The 22,033-nt window shown below is 50.5% G+C and overlaps 3 protein-coding genes across 3 annotated transcripts; all 3 read right to left on the bottom strand.

Moving 5' to 3' along the window:
• Nucleotides 1–4,490: 4,490 nt before the first annotated feature.
• Nucleotides 4,491–8,258, bottom strand: BCL6B (B-cell CLL/lymphoma 6, member B). Its single transcript, XM_006899085.1, has 8 exons — nt 8,080–8,258; nt 7,670–7,891; nt 7,207–7,566; nt 6,615–6,739; nt 5,815–5,979; nt 5,588–5,718; nt 5,346–5,483; nt 4,491–4,607 (listed from the first exon to the last, which is right to left on the bottom strand). Exons 1-8 carry the CDS (start codon nt 8,256–8,258, stop codon nt 4,491–4,493), a joined length of 1,437 nt encoding a protein of 478 aa, XP_006899147.1.
• Nucleotides 8,259–15,136: 6,878 nt separating this feature from the next.
• Nucleotides 15,137–17,790, bottom strand: LOC102847815 (chromosome unknown open reading frame, human C17orf49). Its single transcript, XM_006899164.1, has 6 exons — nt 17,770–17,790; nt 17,492–17,586; nt 16,562–16,663; nt 15,751–15,941; nt 15,439–15,543; nt 15,137–15,201 (listed from the first exon to the last, which is right to left on the bottom strand). The coding sequence occupies exons 1-6, from the start codon at nt 17,788–17,790 to the stop codon at nt 15,137–15,139; spliced, it is 579 nt and encodes a 192-aa protein (XP_006899226.1).
• A 369-nt stretch (nt 17,791–18,159) lies between these two features.
• Nucleotides 18,160–19,736, bottom strand: RNASEK (ribonuclease, RNase K). The gene is made up of 3 exons (XM_006899084.1): nt 19,642–19,736; nt 18,930–19,006; nt 18,160–18,334 (listed from the first exon to the last, which is right to left on the bottom strand). Exons 1-3 carry the CDS (start codon nt 19,717–19,719, stop codon nt 18,193–18,195), a joined length of 297 nt encoding a protein of 98 aa, XP_006899146.1. The 5' UTR covers nt 19,720–19,736; the 3' UTR covers nt 18,160–18,192.
• Between the last annotated feature and the right edge of the window lie 2,297 nt (nt 19,737–22,033).

Below are 22,033 nucleotides of genomic sequence, written 5' to 3'. Positions count from 1 at the left end.
GTGGTGGTGCACTTGGCCCCGAGGGCGTGGCTCCGCTGCTGGGACCCAAGAGGCCCGAGCCCGGCAGGTGGGGGCGGGGCCAAGGCTTAGTCTGTGAGGTGAAGGGCAGGATTGGGTTTGGGCTACACCCCTTGGGCGCATCACTCATCCTTTGGATTGTCCATTGAATCATTGGAGTTGTTAGCACCTGGCCCATTGAGGCCTACATCCTGGTCCATAGCTGGCCAATGAAAACGCCGGACTTCTGAGCAAAGGGCGCGGCCAGCAAGGGAGGGCGGGGTTTAGGGCCTCCCTCCAGCCTAGAGGCGGTGTACAGGGCGCATGCGTAAACGGTGATTGGGTCCTGGGAGGGGTGGGGAGATGGTCTAGGAAGCGACTAGCTAGGGACACAGAAGACTAGGTAGCAGTTTTTGCTTCTGGCTTTAATCTTGCGGGCAAAATCGTTCAGATTTCGGTACCAAGATCCGCGTGTAAAAAATCAATGGCGAGAGGGTAAGGGTACATAATGGGTAAGCTGGTGTCAGGAATGAAAAGCGCTCAAGTTTTTAAATGAGGGACCTAGGAAATCGCATGTCCTTGGGGGTGAAGGTGGGGGAGGGATGAGACGCAAACGACGTTCCAGGCAGAGCTCCAGAGCCTACTAACTCAGCTCTTAAAATTTAGACCCCTGGATCCTTGGATCACCTAGAGGAGGAGGGCAGGAAGAAGGGAAAGGGGCTAATGGACTCCTGGGGAGAACTCTCAATTTTGTTCCCACGGACCGGAAACCTACAAGTCTCAGAGACCAAAAATAGCTGAGAGGAAGGGCGGCTGAGAGTTCACCGAGAGCCCCATCAACACCTCCTACCCCTTTCCTCACTGGGTTTCCGCTGCCTTCTAGTAACAGCCCCTTCCTAACCAAAACACACACACACTGTTCAAAAACTATAGAGAAAACCTATCACTGGCCTCTGGAGCAGTCAGACCTGCAGCCCTTGATTATAATCCAGGCTCCAAGGGTTCATATTATGACCAATGGGGAGAAAAGCATAACAAAAAGGAGAAAGGAAGTTGTGTAGTTCTTTAAAAAGCATTCTGACCCTTATAATTTTATATGGAAAAAAAATAATTGTATTTTTGTGTGTGAATCAAATCTGGCTCATGGTGAATATGCAAAAAAATGCCAGAAAAGGCATAACAGAGCGCCCAAGAGCTTACACTTTGTAAGATCAGACTTGTTTTCCACATCTGTTGATTGTGAGTGCTGTTGTTATTTACTGTTGAGTCAGAATTTAGACATAGCAGACCCTCCGGTGAGTTTTCAGAGATTGTAAATTGCAAGTAAGGAGATTTCCATCTTTCTCCCAGGGAGCAGTTAGTGGATTCTTAGCCCCTGGGCCACCAGAGCTCCCTAATTGAGAACTGTTGTTATATGCCATCAAGTCAGAACAGACTCATAGCTGACCCTCCACCGATTTTCAGAGCAGTAAATCACTAACCCTCCAGCACATTTTCAGAGGCAGTACTGCACAGGAGTTGATTGCCTGTCTTTCTCCCATGGGGCAGCTGTGCCTTTAATTGGAAATGGTAGTACCTATTTTTGAGGATTGTTGAAAGAGAGCAGCTGAATTAGAAAATTATGCTTTAAAATGCTTTGTGTAGGAAATGGCATGTAGGTAATTTACAGATTATTATTAGCTGGTTTGTTGTTTGTTTTCTATCTAATTATCAACAGGGGTTAACTGTGGTATGCGTGAAGGAAGACAGGTCTTGGTTTTGTTCTTTCTGCTTTAAAAAAAAGTAAGTAATGGATTTTAAAAGATTGAGAAATACAACCTCAAGTGTTAACTTTAGAAGGGACTTCAGAGACCATGACTTACACCACAGATAAGGATTTGAAGGTTCAAAAGAAGGTAACTGATTGGAATTAGTGGCCAACTTTCTGCTTTAGGTCAGAATAGATCTGTGGATCCCAGAATACATACAGGATAAGGGAAAAGGTAGGAGAGGAGCATGCACTGGACATATACTAGGATACCATTGCTATAGAGAGTAGAATTGTCACGTTGTCTCCTAACTACATAGCCTTCTCACTGGCCCCTCAAATCCTTGTTAACATCATGGGACCCAAATCCTATCCATTTCCAGCACTAGCAGTTTAGTGGTAAGGACTTGCACGGCCAACCCAAAGGTGTGAATCCAGCAGCTGCTCTGTTGGAGAAGATGGCCACTCTCCTCCCATGTGATTTACTGCCTTGGAAAACCCACTGGAGGGGCAGCTTTGGGTCAGTTCCAACTCTACAGTATACAACAACAATCCTATTCCTTGAAGGTAGGGTCCCATTAAGATTCCCAGCCCAGACTCATCCCCCAGCTTCTACATATTGTGGGGTAGGGAGTGTGAGGTGGTTCCAGCTTTCTCCCTGATGCCTCCACACTTCAGGCAGGAAGTGACTTCAGAGAAGCAGGATGCAGGTGGATCCGGACAAACTTCATGAAATCACAAGTCCCTACACAATAAGCCGGAAGGCCAGGGTGGGGAAGGGGATGCAAGTGCCATTTAAAATGTCTGGTGGGATGGGATGGTAAAATGGGCACAGAATCCAAAGCAGTATTGGGGCGGGGGGGGGGGGAACTCTTCCCCAGCTTTTTCATAAAGAAGAATCCAGGACACACCAGGCAATATTGAGAAGCTTCTTTATTCCAAGAATCTGAGCTGACAAATCCTTCATCTCCCAGGCACTCTTTACCCACTCCCATCTCCCTTCGAATTTGCTAAATAAAACCCATAGCTGCTTCTCACAACTCTGCTTCCTCCCCTCTTCCAATGCTGCAATGAAGAATTAGAGAAGTCTCTTTTTTACCCAGCTCCACGTGACACCCACTATCTTGAGGAAGTTCTGCCCCACAAATTCAACCCCATGCCCCATAACCAAATAAGCCCCAGGGTAATGAGGTCCAAGACTATAAACCTGTAAGTATTATCTCCTGTTCACAATATTCCAGCCAAGAGGCAACTCTTAACTCCCAACCTTCTACCTGCTTGGCCTACCCCAGAAACTGCTCCCCTCAACCAGCTTCTCTATCCTACTAGAATATCTATTACTAGAATAGTCTATCGGTCAGCCAATCACAAGAAACCTTTAAACCTTGAATTCCATCAATAATATCAACTACAATTGACAGCAGCCTCAGAATGGAACTCAGCCCCTTTCTCTTTCTTCTGGAAAGTTCTAGTGCATTCGCTGGCTCCATATAAGAATATAGTGACCGAAAGACTGGGTCACAGATGAAACTTTTCTAAGGTAAGAAAGTTACCAAGCACTTATGATTTCTAAAGTCAAAAGAGAAGCTTTTGGAATTTGGGTATTTGGAAATAGAAAAAAAAATTGTTCAAAGAAGACAGGGCCCATCTCAGAGAGAAGCCTATTGAACATGGAAAATCCAGATGCCCCTTCAGTTCATGTCTCAGATTTTGTAAAGGTAAGGTGTCCTCTCTGAGATTGTAACATTCTTAGCAGAATAAGTCACATCACCTCTGACAAAGAATTCCAGACTTCTCTCCCATGGAAGATCAACCTGGTGCCAGGAACAGGCCCCCATGGGAAGATTCTGCACTCAAGCTCCTGGGTCATCTCTACCATGGTAGACTTGTACATAGAACCATAGTTAAACCAGACCCAGATGACCAGATTATGGGGACAGTTTAGGCTCTGGATCGCCTTGCAGGAAAGATCACCATTTTCCACACCCGTTGCCTCAGGTTCACCATAAAGGTTCTTGTCACTCTTGAAGAATAGGAAAAAGCCTAGGTCCAATTTTAGTCTGATAGAGAACTTACCTACCATAGTCAACACCAAAGAGAGAGCTCCCGATCTAATTCTACAATACTACCTAGTGCTAGACCTGCCCTAGAGCAAATAAAAGGTTCTAGACCTAGAAACGAAGGGACAGAACATGGGGAACCCCTTTCTCCATTATAAACAAACCAATGGGCATATACAAGGGAAAGAAGAATTCTAAAGGTAAAAGTTATAGCAATAACAACATGAAATACACCAGCCAAAGGAGAGAGCTAAATGCCAATCTCTGCCAGCAGAGCTATGATCTCACACTCCGTGTTTTGGGTCACTTTAATCACACTTGTGGAGGAGGGAAGGAAAAAATGCAATAGAATGATGGCCTTGGTGCCTCCCAGAGGCCTCAATAAATTATATTTACAGACAAACTGAATGAGATGGGGTACCCCTTAAGGGCTGTTCCCCTTAAGGCAACCAGGCCTCCTTTATCTTGCCCTCACCTCAGGTGCAGGAAAGAGGTTTTGGCCAGCAAAACAGAAGCAGATCTTGCTGGGACCTGCCACCCCAGCTCTTCCCAATGAGAAATCAAGTTGGTGGTAGTTTCTGGGGCCCTGTATACTCCCCTGCCCAAATGTGTCCTGGAGGAAGCCAGGCCTGAGCCTGCAGCATCCTGACTCCCTGGAGGCGAAGTGGGTCTGGGGCCCACCTCAGCTAGGGCCCCCCCAGGATGTGGTAGTGCACTTTGGTGTTGGTGGCAGCTCCATGCTTTTGGCGAAGATGCAGCCGCAGTTGACTTTTGTGCCGGAAATGTAGGCCGCAGGGGTCACACTGTGAGAGAACACAAGGTCAGGTTCCCCTCTCCCCGCCCCCCCCCAACCACCTTTTAGTTCTTGGTCGAAGGGAATATGTCCCACTCTCAGTCACATAAGAAATTTTACTCTGGCTTCCTAGAGGTGGCACAGGAGACAGATCCCACCTTTTCTTTCTTTTTTTAAAAAATTTTATTATTTATGTTTGTGTACTGTCAAATCAGATCTGACTGGTACAGGAGGAGATTGTCCCTCCTTCTCCAGCAGAGAACCTGGTGGATTTGAACCAGACCACCAGAACTCACCAGATCCCACCTTTTCTAGAAAAAGTTTTCCTACTGGTTATTGCCCACTCCTCCCCGGGAGTCACTGGATGGCACAATTAAGCATTTGACTACCCCCTGAAAGCTGCTGGTTTAAACTTATCCAGAGGCATTTTGAAAGAAAAACCTATTAATGTACTTCCAGAAGGTTATAGCCTTGAAAATCCCTTAACACACAGTTCTCTGCTGGAATACACTCCGTGGGAACTGGATGCAGTTTTGTTTGTTTAGCTCATCTAGGGGAAAGCACCACTTGCTGCATCCAGGAGATAACTTAGACATGTCTTTCCTCACTCTCCTGGCCCCCACTTAACCAAGACTCCTCAGAGCACTGCCTGCTTCCAACAGACCTGCGTACTGCAAGCCTTGTACCTGCGCCTGGCCTAAGGGAAGGCCATTCTTAAACTTTGGGCCAGGTTGGGTCAGCTACCCACGTGGTAAGGCTTCTCTCCGGTGTGGATGCGAACATGGCTCTTGAGGGTCTGGAGGTGACGGAAGCGAGTCCCGCAGGTGGGACAAGGGTAAGGTTTCTCCCCAGTGTGGATCAGCACGTGTGCGCGCAGATGAGCTACCTGGAAGGAGAAGAGACCTCAGGTGGTGTTTCTGGGAGAGAGATGGCCCGCCCTCCCTTCCTCAAATGTTTGCCTTTGAACTCACTCCCTCGCTGGCTCCATACCTGAACAAATCTTGAGCCACACGTCTCACACTTATAGGGCTTCTCTCCTGAGTGGATACGGCTGTGTGTCTTCAAGTTTGCTGGCCGGTTAAAGCGAGCTCCGCAGATGGAACAGTGGTAAGGCTTCTCTCCTGGGAGTAGGAAGGAAGGGAGGTCAGGGACACTGTGCGCTGGGTCACTTATGGCCAGAAAGGTCAAGGATCCCTGCCGGCCCTGCTCAGTGCTACCTGTATGCACGGTGCGGTGACTGGAAAGATTGCCTTTATAACGGAAGGCCGAGTGGCAGAGCTGACACTTGTAGGGTTTGTCCTCCTCTCCAGAAGTCAAGGGGTCCAGCCCCGAGGAGCACCCAGTCATAGCCTCACAGTTCTGGCAGCTGAAAAAATCACTTCCTGGGTAGAGAAGTGGGTGATGACAGTATTTATATGAAGACTTCCTTGGTACCAAACTAAGAGGGTGAGCCAAGATCTGACTCCCCACCTAACTTCAGTTGTTGGGTGCCATTGTGTTGGAACTGATCCATAGCTGATCCTCCAGCGGGTTTTCAGAGGCAACTAGTTGCACAGAAGATTGCCCATCCTTCTCCCGTGGAGCAGCTGGTGGACTTGAACTGCATGCCTTTGGGACTGTAACGCAGCTTCTTAGCACTAGGCCACCAAAGCTCTCCGACTGACTTCAGAGTACCTTGCTAATCTCTCCTGCAGTGGTGCTGGTCAGTCAGTGGAGGACCAGTCTCTTTTGAACCACTCTGGATGCCGGCCTGCTAGGGAGGACTAGCCACGCCCTGGGCATGAGTTAAGCTAGAAGTTCTGAAGCTTTGCTGCTCACTGGAATTACCTAGGATCTTGAGTAATATTAATGTTTGACATTCTGATTTATATGATGGGGTCTGAGTAGTAGGGCTTTTTAAAGATTCCCAGGTGGTTCTAATTTGCAGTAAAATCTAGGCCTTCATAACAGGCCTTTCTAGAGGCATTTTGGCCCAAAGTGACCTGTAGCAGTCAGGCCAGGAATGAAAGGCTCTCACCTGGTGATGGACGAGCCCGCTCAGCAGGTGATCTGGTGGTCTCCTGGGCCCTGGGCGTGAGGAGATGAGGGGTACTGGATGGAGTCTCGGATTTGAACCGTGTGGCAGCTGCAAGGGGAGAGGGCCTAGCAGATGGCAAGGCCAAGAGAGAAGGGTTATGCAAAGTTCTATGGAGGGAGGTTCTCCCCAGAAACTGAGAATCAAATGCCTACCTGCTGGAATAGGTATAATATTAACCGATGAGTTAATGTTCCTAACCCACTGAACATGGCTGGTCTCACTCCCTTAGGTAGGTTACCAGTTGTTCCTGTGTTGATTTTGGCCTCATAGCAGTCTCTTGGATACAACTATGCTCCCATAGGGTTTTCAGTGGCTGACTGGATGTAGCTTTCCAGACCTTTCTCTGGAGGTGCTTTTGGGTGTACTTGAACCTCCAACATTTCAGTTGAGTGTGTTAACCATGGGTGACAATGTGGCCTAGTATATCTGACCCCCTATCCCAGTCCTCCACCGTCTCCCTGCTTCCTGATCACACAGAACTCCTAGTCGAGGCCAACCACTGTAAATAGATTCTCTGGTCCAGATTCTGTACCTGCTTTGAGGACCAGGAATAGGTCCTTCTTCGCTGCTGCTGCTGCTGCTGCTACTGCTACTGCTGCTGGAGGCCTCATCGCCATTGGGGAGCCTGGTTTGGGTGCAAGGTTGACCAGAACTCCTCTCTCCTGCGAGGCTTCCTGCTTGAGAGTTTAGCACGATGAACTTGTACTTTTTCCAGTTGCAGGCCTTGGGGTCTGGGCTGGATGGACTGGGAGGGGCTTGACTGCAGCTGCGAGATTCAGTAGGTGGATCTGGGTGTCCTTCAGAGCGCCTGGGACTGCCTGGTGGAGGGGCTGTTGGAGGTGTGGGGGGTTCTGCCTCCAGCGGACGCAGGGAGATGCTCAGAGGTTCATAACTGGGGAAAGCATGATGGACATTAGTGCATTGACTAACCTTGCCCTTGACACTTGGGACATATCACTTCGCTCACATTGAGCCCTGCGCTGGGGCTCCCTTACCTGGCCTGGATGAAGCGGTGGCATGCCTGAACCACATGTTCCATCTGCAGGTAGGTGGCAGCTGCGAGGACAGAGGGGGCAGTGGCAGGAGAGAGGCGCAGGCGTGAAGTGTACATGAAGTCCAGAAGGGGTGCAAAGCCTCCAGCTTCAGGGCCTCCAGGCAGGGAGAGCACGTCCACCCCTACTCCGGCACGGCCCCGGAAAATGGAATAGAAGAAGCCACTAGAGAAAGTGCAGATGAATATTGTTAGGGGATGAGGGGGGACTCAAGACTCCCTCCACTGTTGAAAGCCACACCCCTAGAAGCCCCGCCCCATTTCCCGGAAGCCCTGCCTCCTGCCCCGCCCACATAGGGTCCCGCTCCTTTCCCATCTAGACGCGTCGGGCCCAGGAAACCCCCTCCCTGAAACCTGCAGGCGATGAGAACCGCCTTGTGTGCTCGGAGGGGTTGCCCGCCAACCAGCAGCGTGACATCAGTGAGTATCCCGCGCAGGCGCAGCTCGTTTAAATTGCCGAGTACGTCGGAGGAGTGGCGCGTGAACTCGCGGACGTAGCCCAGGGCTCCGTCCGGGCCCGCGGTGGATCCCATAGCGACGCCGGCCTGCGGGTGCCACCGATAGGGCTCAGGGCTCTTGACAGTCCCAGTTCGGAAGACTAGACGCCTTCCTGTCCTCTGCTTGCCTTCTCCTTCTAACGGGTACCCAGAGCCCCAGCCTTGGTCCCGACACTTAATTAATCTTGTTCATTCTGCCTCATACACTCCATTGCTTCCCAACCCTCCTCTAGATAGCGCAGCACCCGGGGTACATTGAAGGTCCCCACACCATGGCGTCAATGGAGAGCATGGGAACCCGGCACGCAGCGCCCCAGTTTGGTTTCTAGTATCCCACTAGCACTGCCCCCTCCACTCCTCTATTTCACTGCGCACCCGAGTTTTAGATGTCCCACCAGCTCAGTCGTCCAGTAGTCCACACCTCTAACTTCTTTCCCCGAATCACCCAATATTGTTTCTCCTATCGGGTCCCCCATCCCTACTTTAACACAATTCTTGGGACTCCGTTTTCCAACCATCAACAAATTTCAGCCTCTCCTAGGGGACCCAGAAGCCTAGACCCACTTGGTTTCATGTTCTTACCCCTGTCCTGCAGGGGCTGCGGCTTCTCTTCTCAAGGGGGCGGGGTCTCCTGTTTCCCTCTTGGCCCTGGCGCCTTTATCTGGCCGGGATGTTGGGGGCGGGGGGTGGAGGTGGGGTGACCGCCTGGATTTGTATCCTTCCTTCCTCCCTTACTCTGCAGATGGCAAATCCCGGGCGGGGTCTCCGGCTTAGGGCGGGACCTCGGAAACCCGAGGTGGTCGTTCCTGAAAAGCAGGGGGTCTTGGGCCACAGAGAGTGGAACTGAGGAATAGGATGCTGGAATTGAGGAGGAGGCTGGGGACATCGAGGCTGGAAATATGGGTGACCTGGGTCGTTGGAGGGCCCAAGACAGAAAGACTTGCTCTGGTGGCTTTAGGAGAAGATACTAGGAGATCGTTGCAGAAGAAAGTGAATACAACAAAACTCAGCCCAGTGCGTGGTGCTAAAGGGCAAAGGCGAAGCTTTCCAAAGAGGTACCAGGTTAGAGGACAGGGAGCTCCTGTGGGGTCTTAGTGAGAACTTGTGCTGTGAATGGCAAGCTCTAAAGGATCTACAAAAGGGGGACGCTAACTGGGCGAGGTAGGGAGTTGGCGGATATGATTTCTAGTTGGTTTCCTTCCATTGTCCTGCGACCGGAGCCAGCTGCTTCCCCTCGAGGAGGTGGGGAAAGCCCAAGTGGGGGCTGAGAGACGCTCGAGATCTAGGCGTCCGGCCTCTCGCTCCTGATTCTCTTATTAATCCTTTTAGGGATCCAGAGAGGCATACTCAAAGCAGAGCCGCCCTCCTCCAATCCCAGTTCCCTAAGGACCCACGCACCCGCCCGTCGGCCACGCTTTGGGGCTGGCGGGACGCCGGGGTCCAGCGCGGCAAGGCCACAGAGCTCTGCAATGGCCGGCTCCTTCCACGAGGGGGCGGACGAGCACAAGCCTGGCCGTGGCCGAGCGGCGCCGCCAGCTGGTGGTTCGCTGTCAGGCGCGCTGCTGCTGGGTATGGGCGCTCCAACCCTAGGGCTCTTCCACTTGGAGCTATGGTGTTTTACCCCTTCCGCCTTCTAGGAGGGAAGTACGTTGGGCAGAGGGGAAGGGGGGAGGTGTTTCAGGGGGGACTTTCCCCCTTCCTACCTGGGGAAAGGAAAAGGTGAATCTGATTTTCCTGCTTCCCTAGGGCGGGAACAATGAGTTTGACCTCCTGACCTCTGCCCCTTTGGGGAGTTCCCTACTTTCCCTCCTCCCGGGGTCTGGGAACCTAGAGTCTTACTTCAGGTGAAAGGTGAAAAAACGAAGGTTTGGGGAGCAAAGGCAATGGGTGGGTCATGGAGGGGGATTTTCTTTTGTAATCGAGACATAGATAGAGACTTTCATCCAGAGGTCGTTGTTATTGTTGTTATGTACCTTCAAATTGAAACCAACCCATACCTGGCCCTCCAGCGAGTTTTAGTTAATCCCATGGGAGGACATTGCCCTTCTTTTTCTCGCTGAACAGCTGGTGGATTCGAACAGTCTACCTTCAGGATTGCAGTGCAACTTCTTACCACTACACCACCAGAGGTCCAGAAGACTTCAGGGGGCACCTTTTTATGACAGTTCTTGCTGAGTCAGAACTGATCCATTAAATCATACGGAAGGAGGAGATTTCCCGTGTTTCTTCCGAGGAGCAGCTGGCAGGTTTGGACCGCTTGCCTTCAGATTGGCAGCACAGCTACTTACCACTGGGCTATCAGTTAGGTGGGGTAAACAGAGGGAAAATATGGAAGCCTCGCAAAGATGGGTAGCAGGAGGGGCTTGCTAACCCTATTTGGTAGACAGGCGTGGACACCATCTTCATATTTTGTTTTAGTAGACTTGGAGGAACCAGTATTCTTTAGGGAAAGGGCAGCCAGAGCTAAGGGCAGCTGCAAAGCTTGGAGCACCTTGGATTTGGACTCAAGAAGAGCCTACAGTTGACCAGGTACCCCTGATCACTGTCCATGGAGCTATATGTCTAGGCCTGACCACCCTGCGTCCTTTTAGATTTAAGAGTGTCTCAATTTGGAGTGCATGCAAGAAGAACTGAGAAAAGGAGAGTCTGGGACCACTAAACACTCAAGATGACTTTGGTGTGTGCAAGTTGCCTTGAGAAGTCTGTGTGAAGTTTAGGGATAGGGTTTACAGACTGGTGCTTCCTGTCATGTCAAGATTGAATTGACATTCTGTTATCTGGTCAGTTGTGGGGTGCCTACACATTATAGGGTGTTTAATTGGGTTGATTATTAATGAACACCTTGGCTACATTTATATTTGAGGGCTTATAATAAGTTTGAGGTACAGGGTTTATCTTCAAGCTAGATTAGTTCTGGATTTTTAATACCTGTACCATCTCGGTCATAAAGAATACCAGGAGTCTACTGATTGTACTTTAGGAAGCAGATGATCGCTTTATCTTGGGAATTCAGTTACTGATATATACTGGTGTATATATATATATAGAGAGAGAGAGGCTCTTAACCTGATTTCATGTAGGGAAGTCATGCTGGTTTTGGGGCATAGCTGCTTTGAGGGTATAATATCAGTTTCAAGGCCCAGATTAAATTGTTAGACTTAGGAACATTTAGTATTTTTAAAAATTAGCTTGAGGTAGAACATAATAAGAACCTAGGAGCAAATCTGAAAGTTTATTGTGATTGGAGGGGTGTCGTATTCTTGGGGGGATTAAAACTTTATAGTTGAAAAATGTTGAAAACTTCCTGAGAGGAAGTACTTGCTAATATGTGCATAGATCACCAAGAAGCCTCTTTCAAGGGGAGAAACAGGGCAAGATCCCCCAAGGTGGGAGAGAAAAGTTTTGTGATACCACTGTCTGGGGGGTGTTTTGTTGCTCTTTGAGTATATTAGATGAAGGTGGGTATGCTAGAAGAATGGAACCTAAGGTGAGATTTCTTTGGAGCTCACCTTCTTTGGGCCACTATGCTATGCTCGTGGTATCCTTTGTTTATAGGTCTTGCTTGCTCCAGGTTCTAGAATCCTCTTTCTTTAATGAACCCCCAAATAAGCCCGATTTGGAGATGGGAGTTAGAACCAGGATTTGAAGGGATAAGTTTAGAAGAGGAATGCTGTCTCATCTTATTTTTGTCTTGGTTAAGTCTCAGAGAGAAAAAGGTGGTTTCAGTTTGAACCCCAGCTTCTTAAGGGAGCACAGTTCAGTTTAGGGGAAGGTGGGGAAAATGAGATTATCTTGTGGTTAAGTGGACACCCTCGACTGGAACAGTGCTACTGGAACTGTGACAAAGAGGGGCAGTGGTGGGGTACAAGGAGGTGATTCATGAGCCCTGATTTCTAGGATAAGAGCCCCAAAGAGAAAGCAGATAGAGGACCGGAGAGTGGGTGAGATGGGGGGAGGGGTTCCCAGCGGCACAGAGGGGCTAGAGGGTAACTCAGGCCAGCTCTGCACGCCTGGGTCCCTTCTTTTTTCGGCTCTCCTCCCCTCTTTCCCTCCCACCGCCCACCCCCCCAACCCAAGGAAAAAAAAACTGCCTGTGCAACAGCAATGGCAGATTCCAATCCTCCAGGCTTTCCTAAACCACCACCGAGACCAGCCAGGGGGGAGGGGTAGGGAGGATCGAGCTTTCCTGCTTTCTTAAGACAGGGGCAATAAGCTTGACCTCCAGACCCCTAATCCTTCGGGGAGTACACCCCCCCCCCCCCGATCTGGAAGCCAGGTGTCCTGGACCCTAGCCCCCGAGCGGGGGTGGGGGGTGGTGGTGGGGGGTGCCTGGAGAGACGGGGAGGAGGAAGGAGGGAGTGACTTCCAAAATTGGCATCTGGACAGAGCAGGGCTGGCGGGAGGCAGGCGAAAGGCGGAATTTTCCTGGAAAAACGGGGCTATCTGAGGACCCCAAAATTGGGGATCTAGTCCAGGACCGTCTTCCCAACATCCGAGATTTTTTGGAGATTTTTTGGGGGCTCCAGGACCCCTCTAGATGGGGTGAGGAATGTAGTGTTGGGGGAATCTGACTGGGGCATTGCAGCTGCCTCTCCCGCCGAGTTGGAGACGGATGGGCTGGGACGGGTTTTGGGGGGGGTGTCCCCAGTTCTGACTTGGAGTGGAGAAACCCCCTCCTGAACTCTCTTGTGGGGGTCCCCCCCTCCCTAGGGCACTCCCCACTCCCTGAACCAGTCGAGAGGAAGGAGGCCAGCGATGCGACTGGGGTGGCTTCTTTCTCTTGCACCCTAAATGTGAGGGATGCACCCCAAATTTTTCTCCCTTCAAAAATAGGGGACCAGGATCTCAGGGGAGAGTAGCTGAGGTAAGTGGGGAGGACAGTGTCCCCTGTTTTCAGGAGAGACGTGGCGGTTGGGGGGAGGTTTGGAGGTGCGTGCTGGGGTGGGGTTGGGCTTTGTGACACTTGGGACTTGGGGGATGATTGGAGAGACTTTCTCTTGTGCCCCTAAACTGCAGTTCACCAGGTAGAACCAAAGTCTGAGACCAGAGTGCCCCCAAAATCTCCCAGCCATTAATAGAGTGTTTGATTTGTTTTACCCCCACAAAGGCTTTGCCGATGATGGGAGCAGGGGGCAGCTACTCAAATGGGGGGCTTCAGATGGTGCAGTGAAGGGCACGAGGCCTTGGCGAGATTTGGTGTAGGACATACAGTGGTTTAAGGGGAGGATCTGGCATTCTTCAGGGCCTAAAAAGACTGCTAACACACACCACCTTAGCACTTTTTGATTGCTAAGAGTTTTGGGGGGGTGTGTCAGAGGGGGCTGGTAGAGGGTAGGATGGGAGGTTGGAGGATGAATTTGGGCTCTTAGAGGGTATTATTTTGATTTGCAGAGGGATTTTGGTCTTTATATTTGGCCTTCTCGGGGGTTCTTTTAAAAGATTCAAGTCCTGGACAGGAGGAGAAAACTGAGGGAAGGCCCAGGTTGGGGGTGGGGAGAGGCATGTTTGTCTCAGCTTAAACGTGGCTCTCTGGGGTGGGCCCGCCTGCCTGGGCCTGGTGGATGGGCTGATGGGGCACTGCTTCAGGGACAGGGCCTGGGCTCTGGGGGTCAGTGGGAAGTGAGGACAGTATAGTGGGTTGAAGACCTGACCCCCATGTCCAGATGATCCCCCTTCCTGGGCCCTGCAGCTCCCCTTTTCCCTCAGCCTCCATTTCCTGCTTTTGGCCTCCATCTTGTGGCAGGCCCAGGGCCCAGGGCGACTTCCGGCCCCCCTCTCCCCATCATGTTCCAGCCCCACCACCTTGGACTGCCAACTCCCAACCCTGCCGTCCTTGGCCCTCTATCCCTCCTTGCTTCTCTCTTGGGTTCTGACCCAAGGAGGGGAGGAATGGACACAGGAAGCTTGGGTCGCAGCCCTAGCTGAGTCAGAGGCAATCTGTTGGTCCCCAATAATCACTCTCCTGTTCCTCCACTTCTGATCCCACCTTAGGGGTCCCCTGAGTTGAGTTTCTGTGGAGTGAAGGTGGCTACAGTCTGAGATTGTGAGCTCATCCCTGAACCCCTGGACCCTCTAGTTGCCTACTCAGCTCTTCTCCCTGCCTTGTTTATCCCAACCTTTCTTGGGCCAAGTTTGCCTTTGAAGTCTTCCCTAGCTCCCTGAGGGTGGTGGTCCTGGTGGGAAAGGAGTCTCCACAGCACTGCCTTATCGTCGTCCTTCCCTTTGGACCCACCCAGTCCTGCTCCCGCCTCAGCAGCACACTGTGGTTTGTACGGCATTGTGGCCACGTCCAAACCACACTGTGGTGTTAGAGCGAGGGTGGGGGAGGCACCGCCGTGGCCTGGGCCTGGGAGGCCACCCTGGAGACTGGACACAAAGTACACCTGGGGACTATAACAAAATTCCTTGTGGGGGGAGCAAGGGGTGTGAAAGAACTGGAAATAGCCTCTCCAAAATCCCTAGGAGTGCCAGAGACCCTGGGAATAAGCTCTGCCTCCAAAGTATGAAGTGGACTCTTTGTTGCCCACACCCAGCTTCCCTGGCTCTAGCAGCACAGAAATATTGGCACCGGGAAGAGTCTACCAATATTGGCTGTGCTGCTCCAGGCAGGGTGGCAAGTGCTGCCAGTCCCAGGAGGGACTGAGACCTGAGGGCTAAAGAGTGGAGCGGGAACAGCCCCTTATATGCCAAGAAGAAGACATTCATTAAGTTGAGAGAAAAGTCTTTATTTTCAGTATAAAAAATGTCCATTAAGTGGAGGTCAAAGGGGGTAGAGACAGATGCCTACATAGGGGGGGCAGCACGGTGGACCTTCCCAGCCCCAGCAGTCCTTTGATCTTGTGTAGGCCTCAGTAGAGTCCCAGGTAACTATACAGGTGCAGGATGAACAGTAAGAGGGGTCAGAGGTGCAAGTCTCAATGGGAGAGTAGAGGAGGGTCAGCAGAGGTCATGAGAAGTCCAGAATCCAAGGTCAGGCTGTCTGGAACAAAAGGCAAAATGGGCAGAGATGGAGCAAACCCCAAACAGGCTTGTAAGAAAACTCCCACTTCACCAAAGCACTGCCCCTTCACCCCCAATCCTGAGTGACCCAATCCCCTGTACCGTGGAAGAAGACACTTTCCTTTGCAAAGTCTCAGTCCAGGGACACCCACCCCACTACCAGTGACCATGTCCTCCCCTGCCCCTTCAGCTGGTGTGAGGGGAGGGGGACTCCTACCCTGGTCGAAGTTGAGTTTCTTGGCTGGAGGAGTTTCTCCCAGCCCTTCAATATCCACTAGGTCACTGTTGGCGTCAGAGTCGTTCAGAGCACTGAGTGTCACATCTGGGAGGGGGCATAAGCTAGGTTCTAGCTTCGCTTAGCGGCCCCCGTTTCCCAAGGAGCCATGTCCCCGACCCCACCCCAACTCCCTCTCTGGGAAGCTCCACGGGGAGAGGAAGAGAGCTTTATATCCTCTGACTCAGGCCTGGTTTTCTCACTGAACTTCAGCAGGGATATTGAACCCCTAGGCAGCAACTCCACAGCCCTTACCAGCTTTCTGCTTCTTTACAGGGGGGCCTCCGGCCTCAGGGACAATGGAGCTGCTAGGTGGGGGGGCTGCTGGAGGAGGCGACAGAACACCAGATGCCACTTTCTTGGGCCCTTTCTTAGGTGATTCGGCTGGAAGGGGAATGCCAGAGTCTTCATACACTTTTCGTTTCACAGTGGCCTTTATCTGAGCCCTAAGAGGAGAGAGAAGCAGCTGTCATCAGAGAGGCTTGAGGGAAGAAGGGGAGAAAAGAGAGGATAATGGGCCACTCTGAAAAACTTCTGGGAGCCCCTTCCTATGGACCTAGGTCAGCGCCCCAGCTTTTGGTAGGGTTTTCATTTTCCAATAAGACACTGAACTCAGGGCAGATGGTGTGTGAGGAGTCAAGTCCCTGAATGGAGAACTGGAAAAGGTCCATCACCCAATTCTCTACTGGGAGAGAAGTATGGGTGTGCAAGGCTAGCAGGTAAGGCTTGGTGATCTACAGGTACATTGAGAATTGGGGGCTCTTGATCAGCTATCTTGGAATCACAGTATTTCTGGAAACTGTAACTGTCTCAAAAGAACTCCTATGATCAAATTCCATAATCAGGTGACTTAAAATCAAGTTCTTGGAAAGCCATGATTAACAGTATTTTAGGAACTTCCTCCTGAACAATTCTTGTATTCTTTCAGTCCTCAAAGGGATTCTAACAAAACTAACAACAAAGTAGGAAGGGTGTTGAGCTGGGAGGAAGTACTCAGACTGGAACTCTGGGTTCAGGGGAAAGAAAGTGGCCCACCCCCCGTTGTCTGCCAGCCACCCTCCCTCACACTGTCCGTTCCTTGATGACACAGCTGATGTGATTAAGATCGTCCCCAAATCGCTTCACAGCAGCCCTCAGCATCTCTATTTCCGTCTCCGTCCACTTCGCACTGTCAGAAGGGAAAAGCGGAATAGCGAAAGGGAGGAGGGGTGTAGAGCCAGTTCCCAGCTATGCAGTCCCCAGCCAAACCCCCTTCCCCTCTCTGGGGTTCCTCCCATCGTGAGGCCCTTTATAAAGAGCTCTTAAGATCTTGGGAAACCCCGAAGATCCTCAACCACCTATCTCCAAGCCCACCTTAGAGGACCTGTCTCCTGCAATACCCTGCTGCTGTGTGAAAGCCCTCTGAAACGACTTCAATAGTAGGTAACACAATGCCCGAACACAAAGTCTGTAGCAGTCAGTTTCCGAGAAATTTGGGGTGGTGGAAGTCTGTGGTGTGCTGCTGCTCGCAATATAATCCCAGTGTTTTCATCTGTCATCATCCATGCAATAATTATTTGTGAACATCCTTTCTACACAGAAAGGGGTACTGTGTGTAATTTATCTGTCTGCTAACTGAAAGGGCATGCAATCCGAATGCACCAGTGGCTCTGTGGAAGACGGGCAGTCTCCTCCCATAAGGATTTACAGCCTCAGGAGTGGATGGAGGCTGGTTTGCTTTGGTTTATTCTGCACAAAGCTCTGACAGGACAGCCGATTAAGCATTGGGCTGCCAATTAAAAGGTCAGTGGCTGGAACTGAGGCAGTCTACTCCCTTAAAGGTCTCCAGCCTCAGCTCTGTCCTATAAAGTCACTATGAGTCAGAACTGCCTCAAAGGCGGCCTGTGGGTTTAGTTTCTTCGGTTTTGGTCGGCTGTGCCCGGTGCCAAGGGAACCCGCCTGGAGAGTGTCCAGGTCTGTGATCGAGTCCACGCGTCCTCCCTTGGTGTCCACGTACCCCGCGGGCGAAGAGTCGGCCACGGGATGCAGCTGCATCGTCAGCTCCCCGAGCTTCGTGAAGGCGGCGCCGGCCGCCGAGAAGATCTCTCCGACCTGGGGGCGGGGCAGCATTATGGGGGGCCGGCGCACACCCTCCTCGCGGGCCCGCCCGAAGCCCCTGGCCCCACCCCAGGCTCAGCGCCCGCCACCCCGCCCGGAGCGGACAAGCCGGAAACCAAGTTGGGGGGGCCGCCCTCCCGTGGCCGCCAGAGAGCGCTGTCGTGAGGGAGGCCGAACCTTGGTGGACGCTGACGTCATGGCCCCGCGCGCCTCCTCACGGAGACGTTGCCGCCGCCGCCGCCACGCGAGCCGGGACCACGGACAACCCCTCGGCTGCACCGCTCCGGCCCCTGAGGGGGAAGTCCCGCCCCACGCCGCCGATGATTGGCCTGGGCCTGGCCGTCCTCACCAGCCGTAGCCACTTAGGCGGCCTGTGCGCCTCCGGGAAGAGGCGAAAGACACGCCTCACTTCCGGGTTCTGCTGCCCTCCCACTTAGAGGCCGCGCTCCCGCCTTAGACCCCCCTGCAGCTCTTTACACAAAAACAGATGAAAAGCTGAAGGAAGCAGTTTCTCTTTATTGTGGTACAGGATGAAACAGGGGGTCCGGGCACCTGATAGGCTGGGTGTTTAAATAGTGGAGGAGGGAACTGGACTGTGCCTTAGCGCACCATGTATTCCTTGCGCTTATTGAGCCGAATTTGGCAGAAAGAGAAGCCTCCGAGGAGGAGATAAAGGCCCGCGGCGATGAAACAGTTGTAGCTCACTTGCTCGTATAGGTTGTATATATTCTGGGGGCCATTCCTGAGAGTAGGGATTAGGCAGAGAAGTGTCAGAAACATTAATAGCAATCAACTTTTAACTATGTGCCAGCTAACGTTTTGAGTGCATTAATTATTGCACGTGCATTACTAATTCTTCACAATACTTGTATTGCAGAAGAGTCTCTTGAAAAGTTGGATTAAGTACCTAGAGCAGCCACATTGTTGTGAGGTGCCATCGAGTTGAGTGCAACTCAGAGACCCCATGAACAACAAACCTGAATCTTGTCCTAGCCTGTGCTATTCTCATCTCTGACACATTTCAGTCCGTTGCCACAAGTCACTATCCATCTCGTTGAGGGTCTTCCTAGTAGATTTAGGAGTGCCTCTGAGATCAGACTCCCAAGACAGTTCCTAACTACATTTTTTATTAATTTTAATGAAAATTTACAGAGACTGGGGATTTCCATTCATTCATTGTTGCACCTTTCTCCCCCTAACTAACATTAAAAGAATACAGTTATAAAGAGGCTGCTCCCAGTATCTCTGGGTCTCCAAGTGCCCATCTCCCCTCCATCCCCTGCCCATAATTCTGACAACCGGTCAGCCACTTCCCACTGCCCACCAGACTGACTTACTCAAAATCTTTCTCCGTGAAGGGGACGTCCTCAATAAGGACTGCAGAATGGACATTGAAAAAGATTCCGAGCATTATCTGAAGAAAAAGAAATGAGTTGGCTGTTGAACTCCGGTACCTGAACCTCAGCCCCATCCCCTTCTGATGTTGCCATAAACCCTGGGTCTGGGAATAACCAGAATGAACTAGATTAAGGATGTCTGTTGCTGGGTTCAGACTCAGCCACCAGGGATAAGGCTGTGACATTGAAGTGAGTGGCTGGGGATAGCGCAGAAGCAGTGAGCAGCTCCATCTTCCCTAGGAACAGAGATTATCTTCCTCCTCAGGGGTCACCACCACGAGACAGGGCGGAAGAGAAGGGAAAATCATTATCATGTGATTATATCCTACTGAATATAATGGGGTGTAGATAGGGAGCTGGAAGATAAAAGGCCTCAGTTCCCACTCAGCTCAAGCATCACTCGGGGGTCTCTATCTCCTCATACATTGAGGGGTTCTCAAATTTGCCGGCCTGGCTCAACCCTCTTTCCAACCTCCAGAACGCCTGCTCCTCTTCCCCCGCTAGTTCCCCATTTCTCAGTCTCAGTTCCGGCTCTTTCTCTACAGTCAGCTAGTACAGTCTGCCCCTGCTTTCTAAGTCCAGTGGTCTCCAAACCTCCTTAGCCCCAGACTCCCTCAGGCTGTCTCCGGTTCTCGAAGGGCAATCCCCTCACCAACATGATAACTCCCCAGGCGCTGAGAACGATGCCACAGGCAGCCAGCTTGGGCCCACAGCACAGGAGCGACGCCATGAAGAACGGAGTCGGGGGTGGGCCTGATGAGGCCCTAGTAGAAAGGCCGTCAGAGATAGTCTGGAGTGCGACAGGGAGAGCGATTTAGACTTGGGGGCTCCGGAGGTGTAGGAAGGAGGGCCCGGAGGAAGGTTAGGGGGCGTGTTCTCTTGATCCAACCACCGTTTCGGGGGGAACGGCGGGCGGAGAATGCTGGGCGCCGAAAAGTCATCTGGGACTTTGCCGTGGGAAGACAGTTACTGAAACGACCGAAAATATTCTGGAGGAATATGTATAGGTCAAATATTCTTGGTCAGTGTTTCTGGGGCATGACTCTCAGGTGTGTGAAGGTTCCTTGCTTTTTTGGTAACCCTTTTGCAAGCAGTAATGGAAGGAGCCGAACGTCACGTGACCTGGTTTACCGGATCATATGATAAAGCCCTAGCGAAAGCTGGCCCTGGACGGTTAGACTTGAAGAATTGTAAATGTCTGATTTTTCTTTCTAGTATTTTAGTAAGGGGTGGTATCCTGAGATGGTCCGATGGTAAGTGAAATGCAGAGATTTACACCAGGAGAAAACTCTGTCTTCCCTCTACTCTTCTTGCCCCTTTTATACTCTGACATGGTGAAAGGAGGCTTCTTGTTATGTACCCTCAAGTCGGAGCCGTCCAGCTGACCGTCCAGCGGGGTTTCAGAGGCTGTAAACTGCGGGGGAGAAGATGGCCATATTTCTCCAGTGGAGCAGCTGGTAGATTTGAACTGCCTGCCTTTGCGTTGGCAGCACACATCTTAACCGCTAAACTAGCAGAGCCCAAAAGGAGACTCGAACCTGTTATTGAAACCAAGCATGGCTTGGTAGTCAGAACGCTTTAAAATCACTGGGGTTTCTCAGGAAAGGCTCTAGAATGCAACTTATAAAGTAGCATTTTGTTTAAACACATTAAATACTGTATGATTCTGGATGGCAAATTTAGGAAAGAATATGGAAGCCAGGAAAAGCCCAAGGAGAGCAGATTGAATGATCAAGTTGGGAAGACGAGCAGTCCTGCTACATATGTTGAAGAAATGAGGCATCAGTTCTGACCCTTGATGACCTCGTGAATTGCAGAGTGAAACTACTCTCCAACGTTTTGAAATTGGGTCATTAATCCTTAAAGAAATCTTTAGAGATGGGTTTGAATTGGCAATCTTTTCGTTAATAGCTGCTAGCCTAACGTTTGCACCACCCATGGTCTTAAATAAGTACATAAAAATGCCTGTTTGCTTCCCTACTGTAAATGTAGGAAATGGATTATAGATCATTTTGTATAAGTAGGCATATATGGATGACAGTTCATTCGCTACTTTAGGGGAAAAAAGTTTTGTATATATACCAATGTTGAGAGACAGAGTCATAATTACTCAGGAAGTGATCCCAGCATAATTAAGAGGGGACTTTTTTATCCTCAGGTTCTGGAACCAAATAAGGAAACACTGTCAGTGATTAGAATAATTTTCTGGCATTTTCCCATTTGTATTATTTTTAAAAGAGTTGTCCAAGAGAAACTGCAACCTGGAAGCACTTGGAGATAGATCTGGGGTACTAAAGGGCAGGGAAAGAGGCTTTGAAAATTATTCTTGTTGTCTAGGGAGAGAATCCTGTTTGGATGAAAGTTTTTATTCTGCTCTAGAGAGACCATTTTTTTTAAAAGATTGTAAATATATAATAAAACATCAGTCAATTTAACAACAAACTACACTCTGGTGGTGTAGTCTGAAGAGAGTTGTACTGCTAACCGGAAGACCGCATCTCTGTGTTGGTTTGAATTCACCTGCAGCTGCGCAGAAGAAAGATTGGCAATCTGCGGTTTATAGCCTTGGGAGATCCAATGGAGGGTCAGCTTTGATTCGGTTCTGACTCCACAGCAGTGAGTGCTTGAGTGATAATTTCCTAACATCAGTTACATCAGTCATGGGCAACTATGAGAATGAATTCCTTTTTCTCACATTTCCATTACTATAGACAATCTTAAAGCTTACTAAACAATGTGTAACTAACCACTCATAATCTGTGGTCTCTATACATGGGCCAGTTGTAACTTTCTATTTTTATGAGATCATACAATAATTGTCTTAATGTGATTGACTGACTTCACTCAGCATTATGTTTGAATGTTCATCCATGTTGTCACACGCATTACTTATTTCTCTTTACAGTCAAGTAGTAGTCCATTGTATGGCATACTGGTTCATAGGGAGTTGTGCTGTTAACCCAAAGGCCAAACCTCTCAGGTGCTTCGAATCCAGCATCAGCTCAGAGGGGGAAAGATGGGCAGTGAGTCTCCGCCCATTTGAT

This window comes from Elephantulus edwardii, unplaced genomic scaffold (genome assembly GCF_000299155.1).
Source record: "Elephantulus edwardii isolate Elephantulus edwardi_28Jun2011 unplaced genomic scaffold, EleEdw1.0 scaffold00246, whole genome shotgun sequence".
NCBI classification, from domain to species: domain Eukaryota; kingdom Metazoa; phylum Chordata; class Mammalia; order Macroscelidea; family Macroscelididae; genus Elephantulus; species Elephantulus edwardii.
The sequence above is the reverse complement of the archived record's forward strand: the minus strand, read 5'-3'. Positions and strand labels throughout refer to the sequence as shown.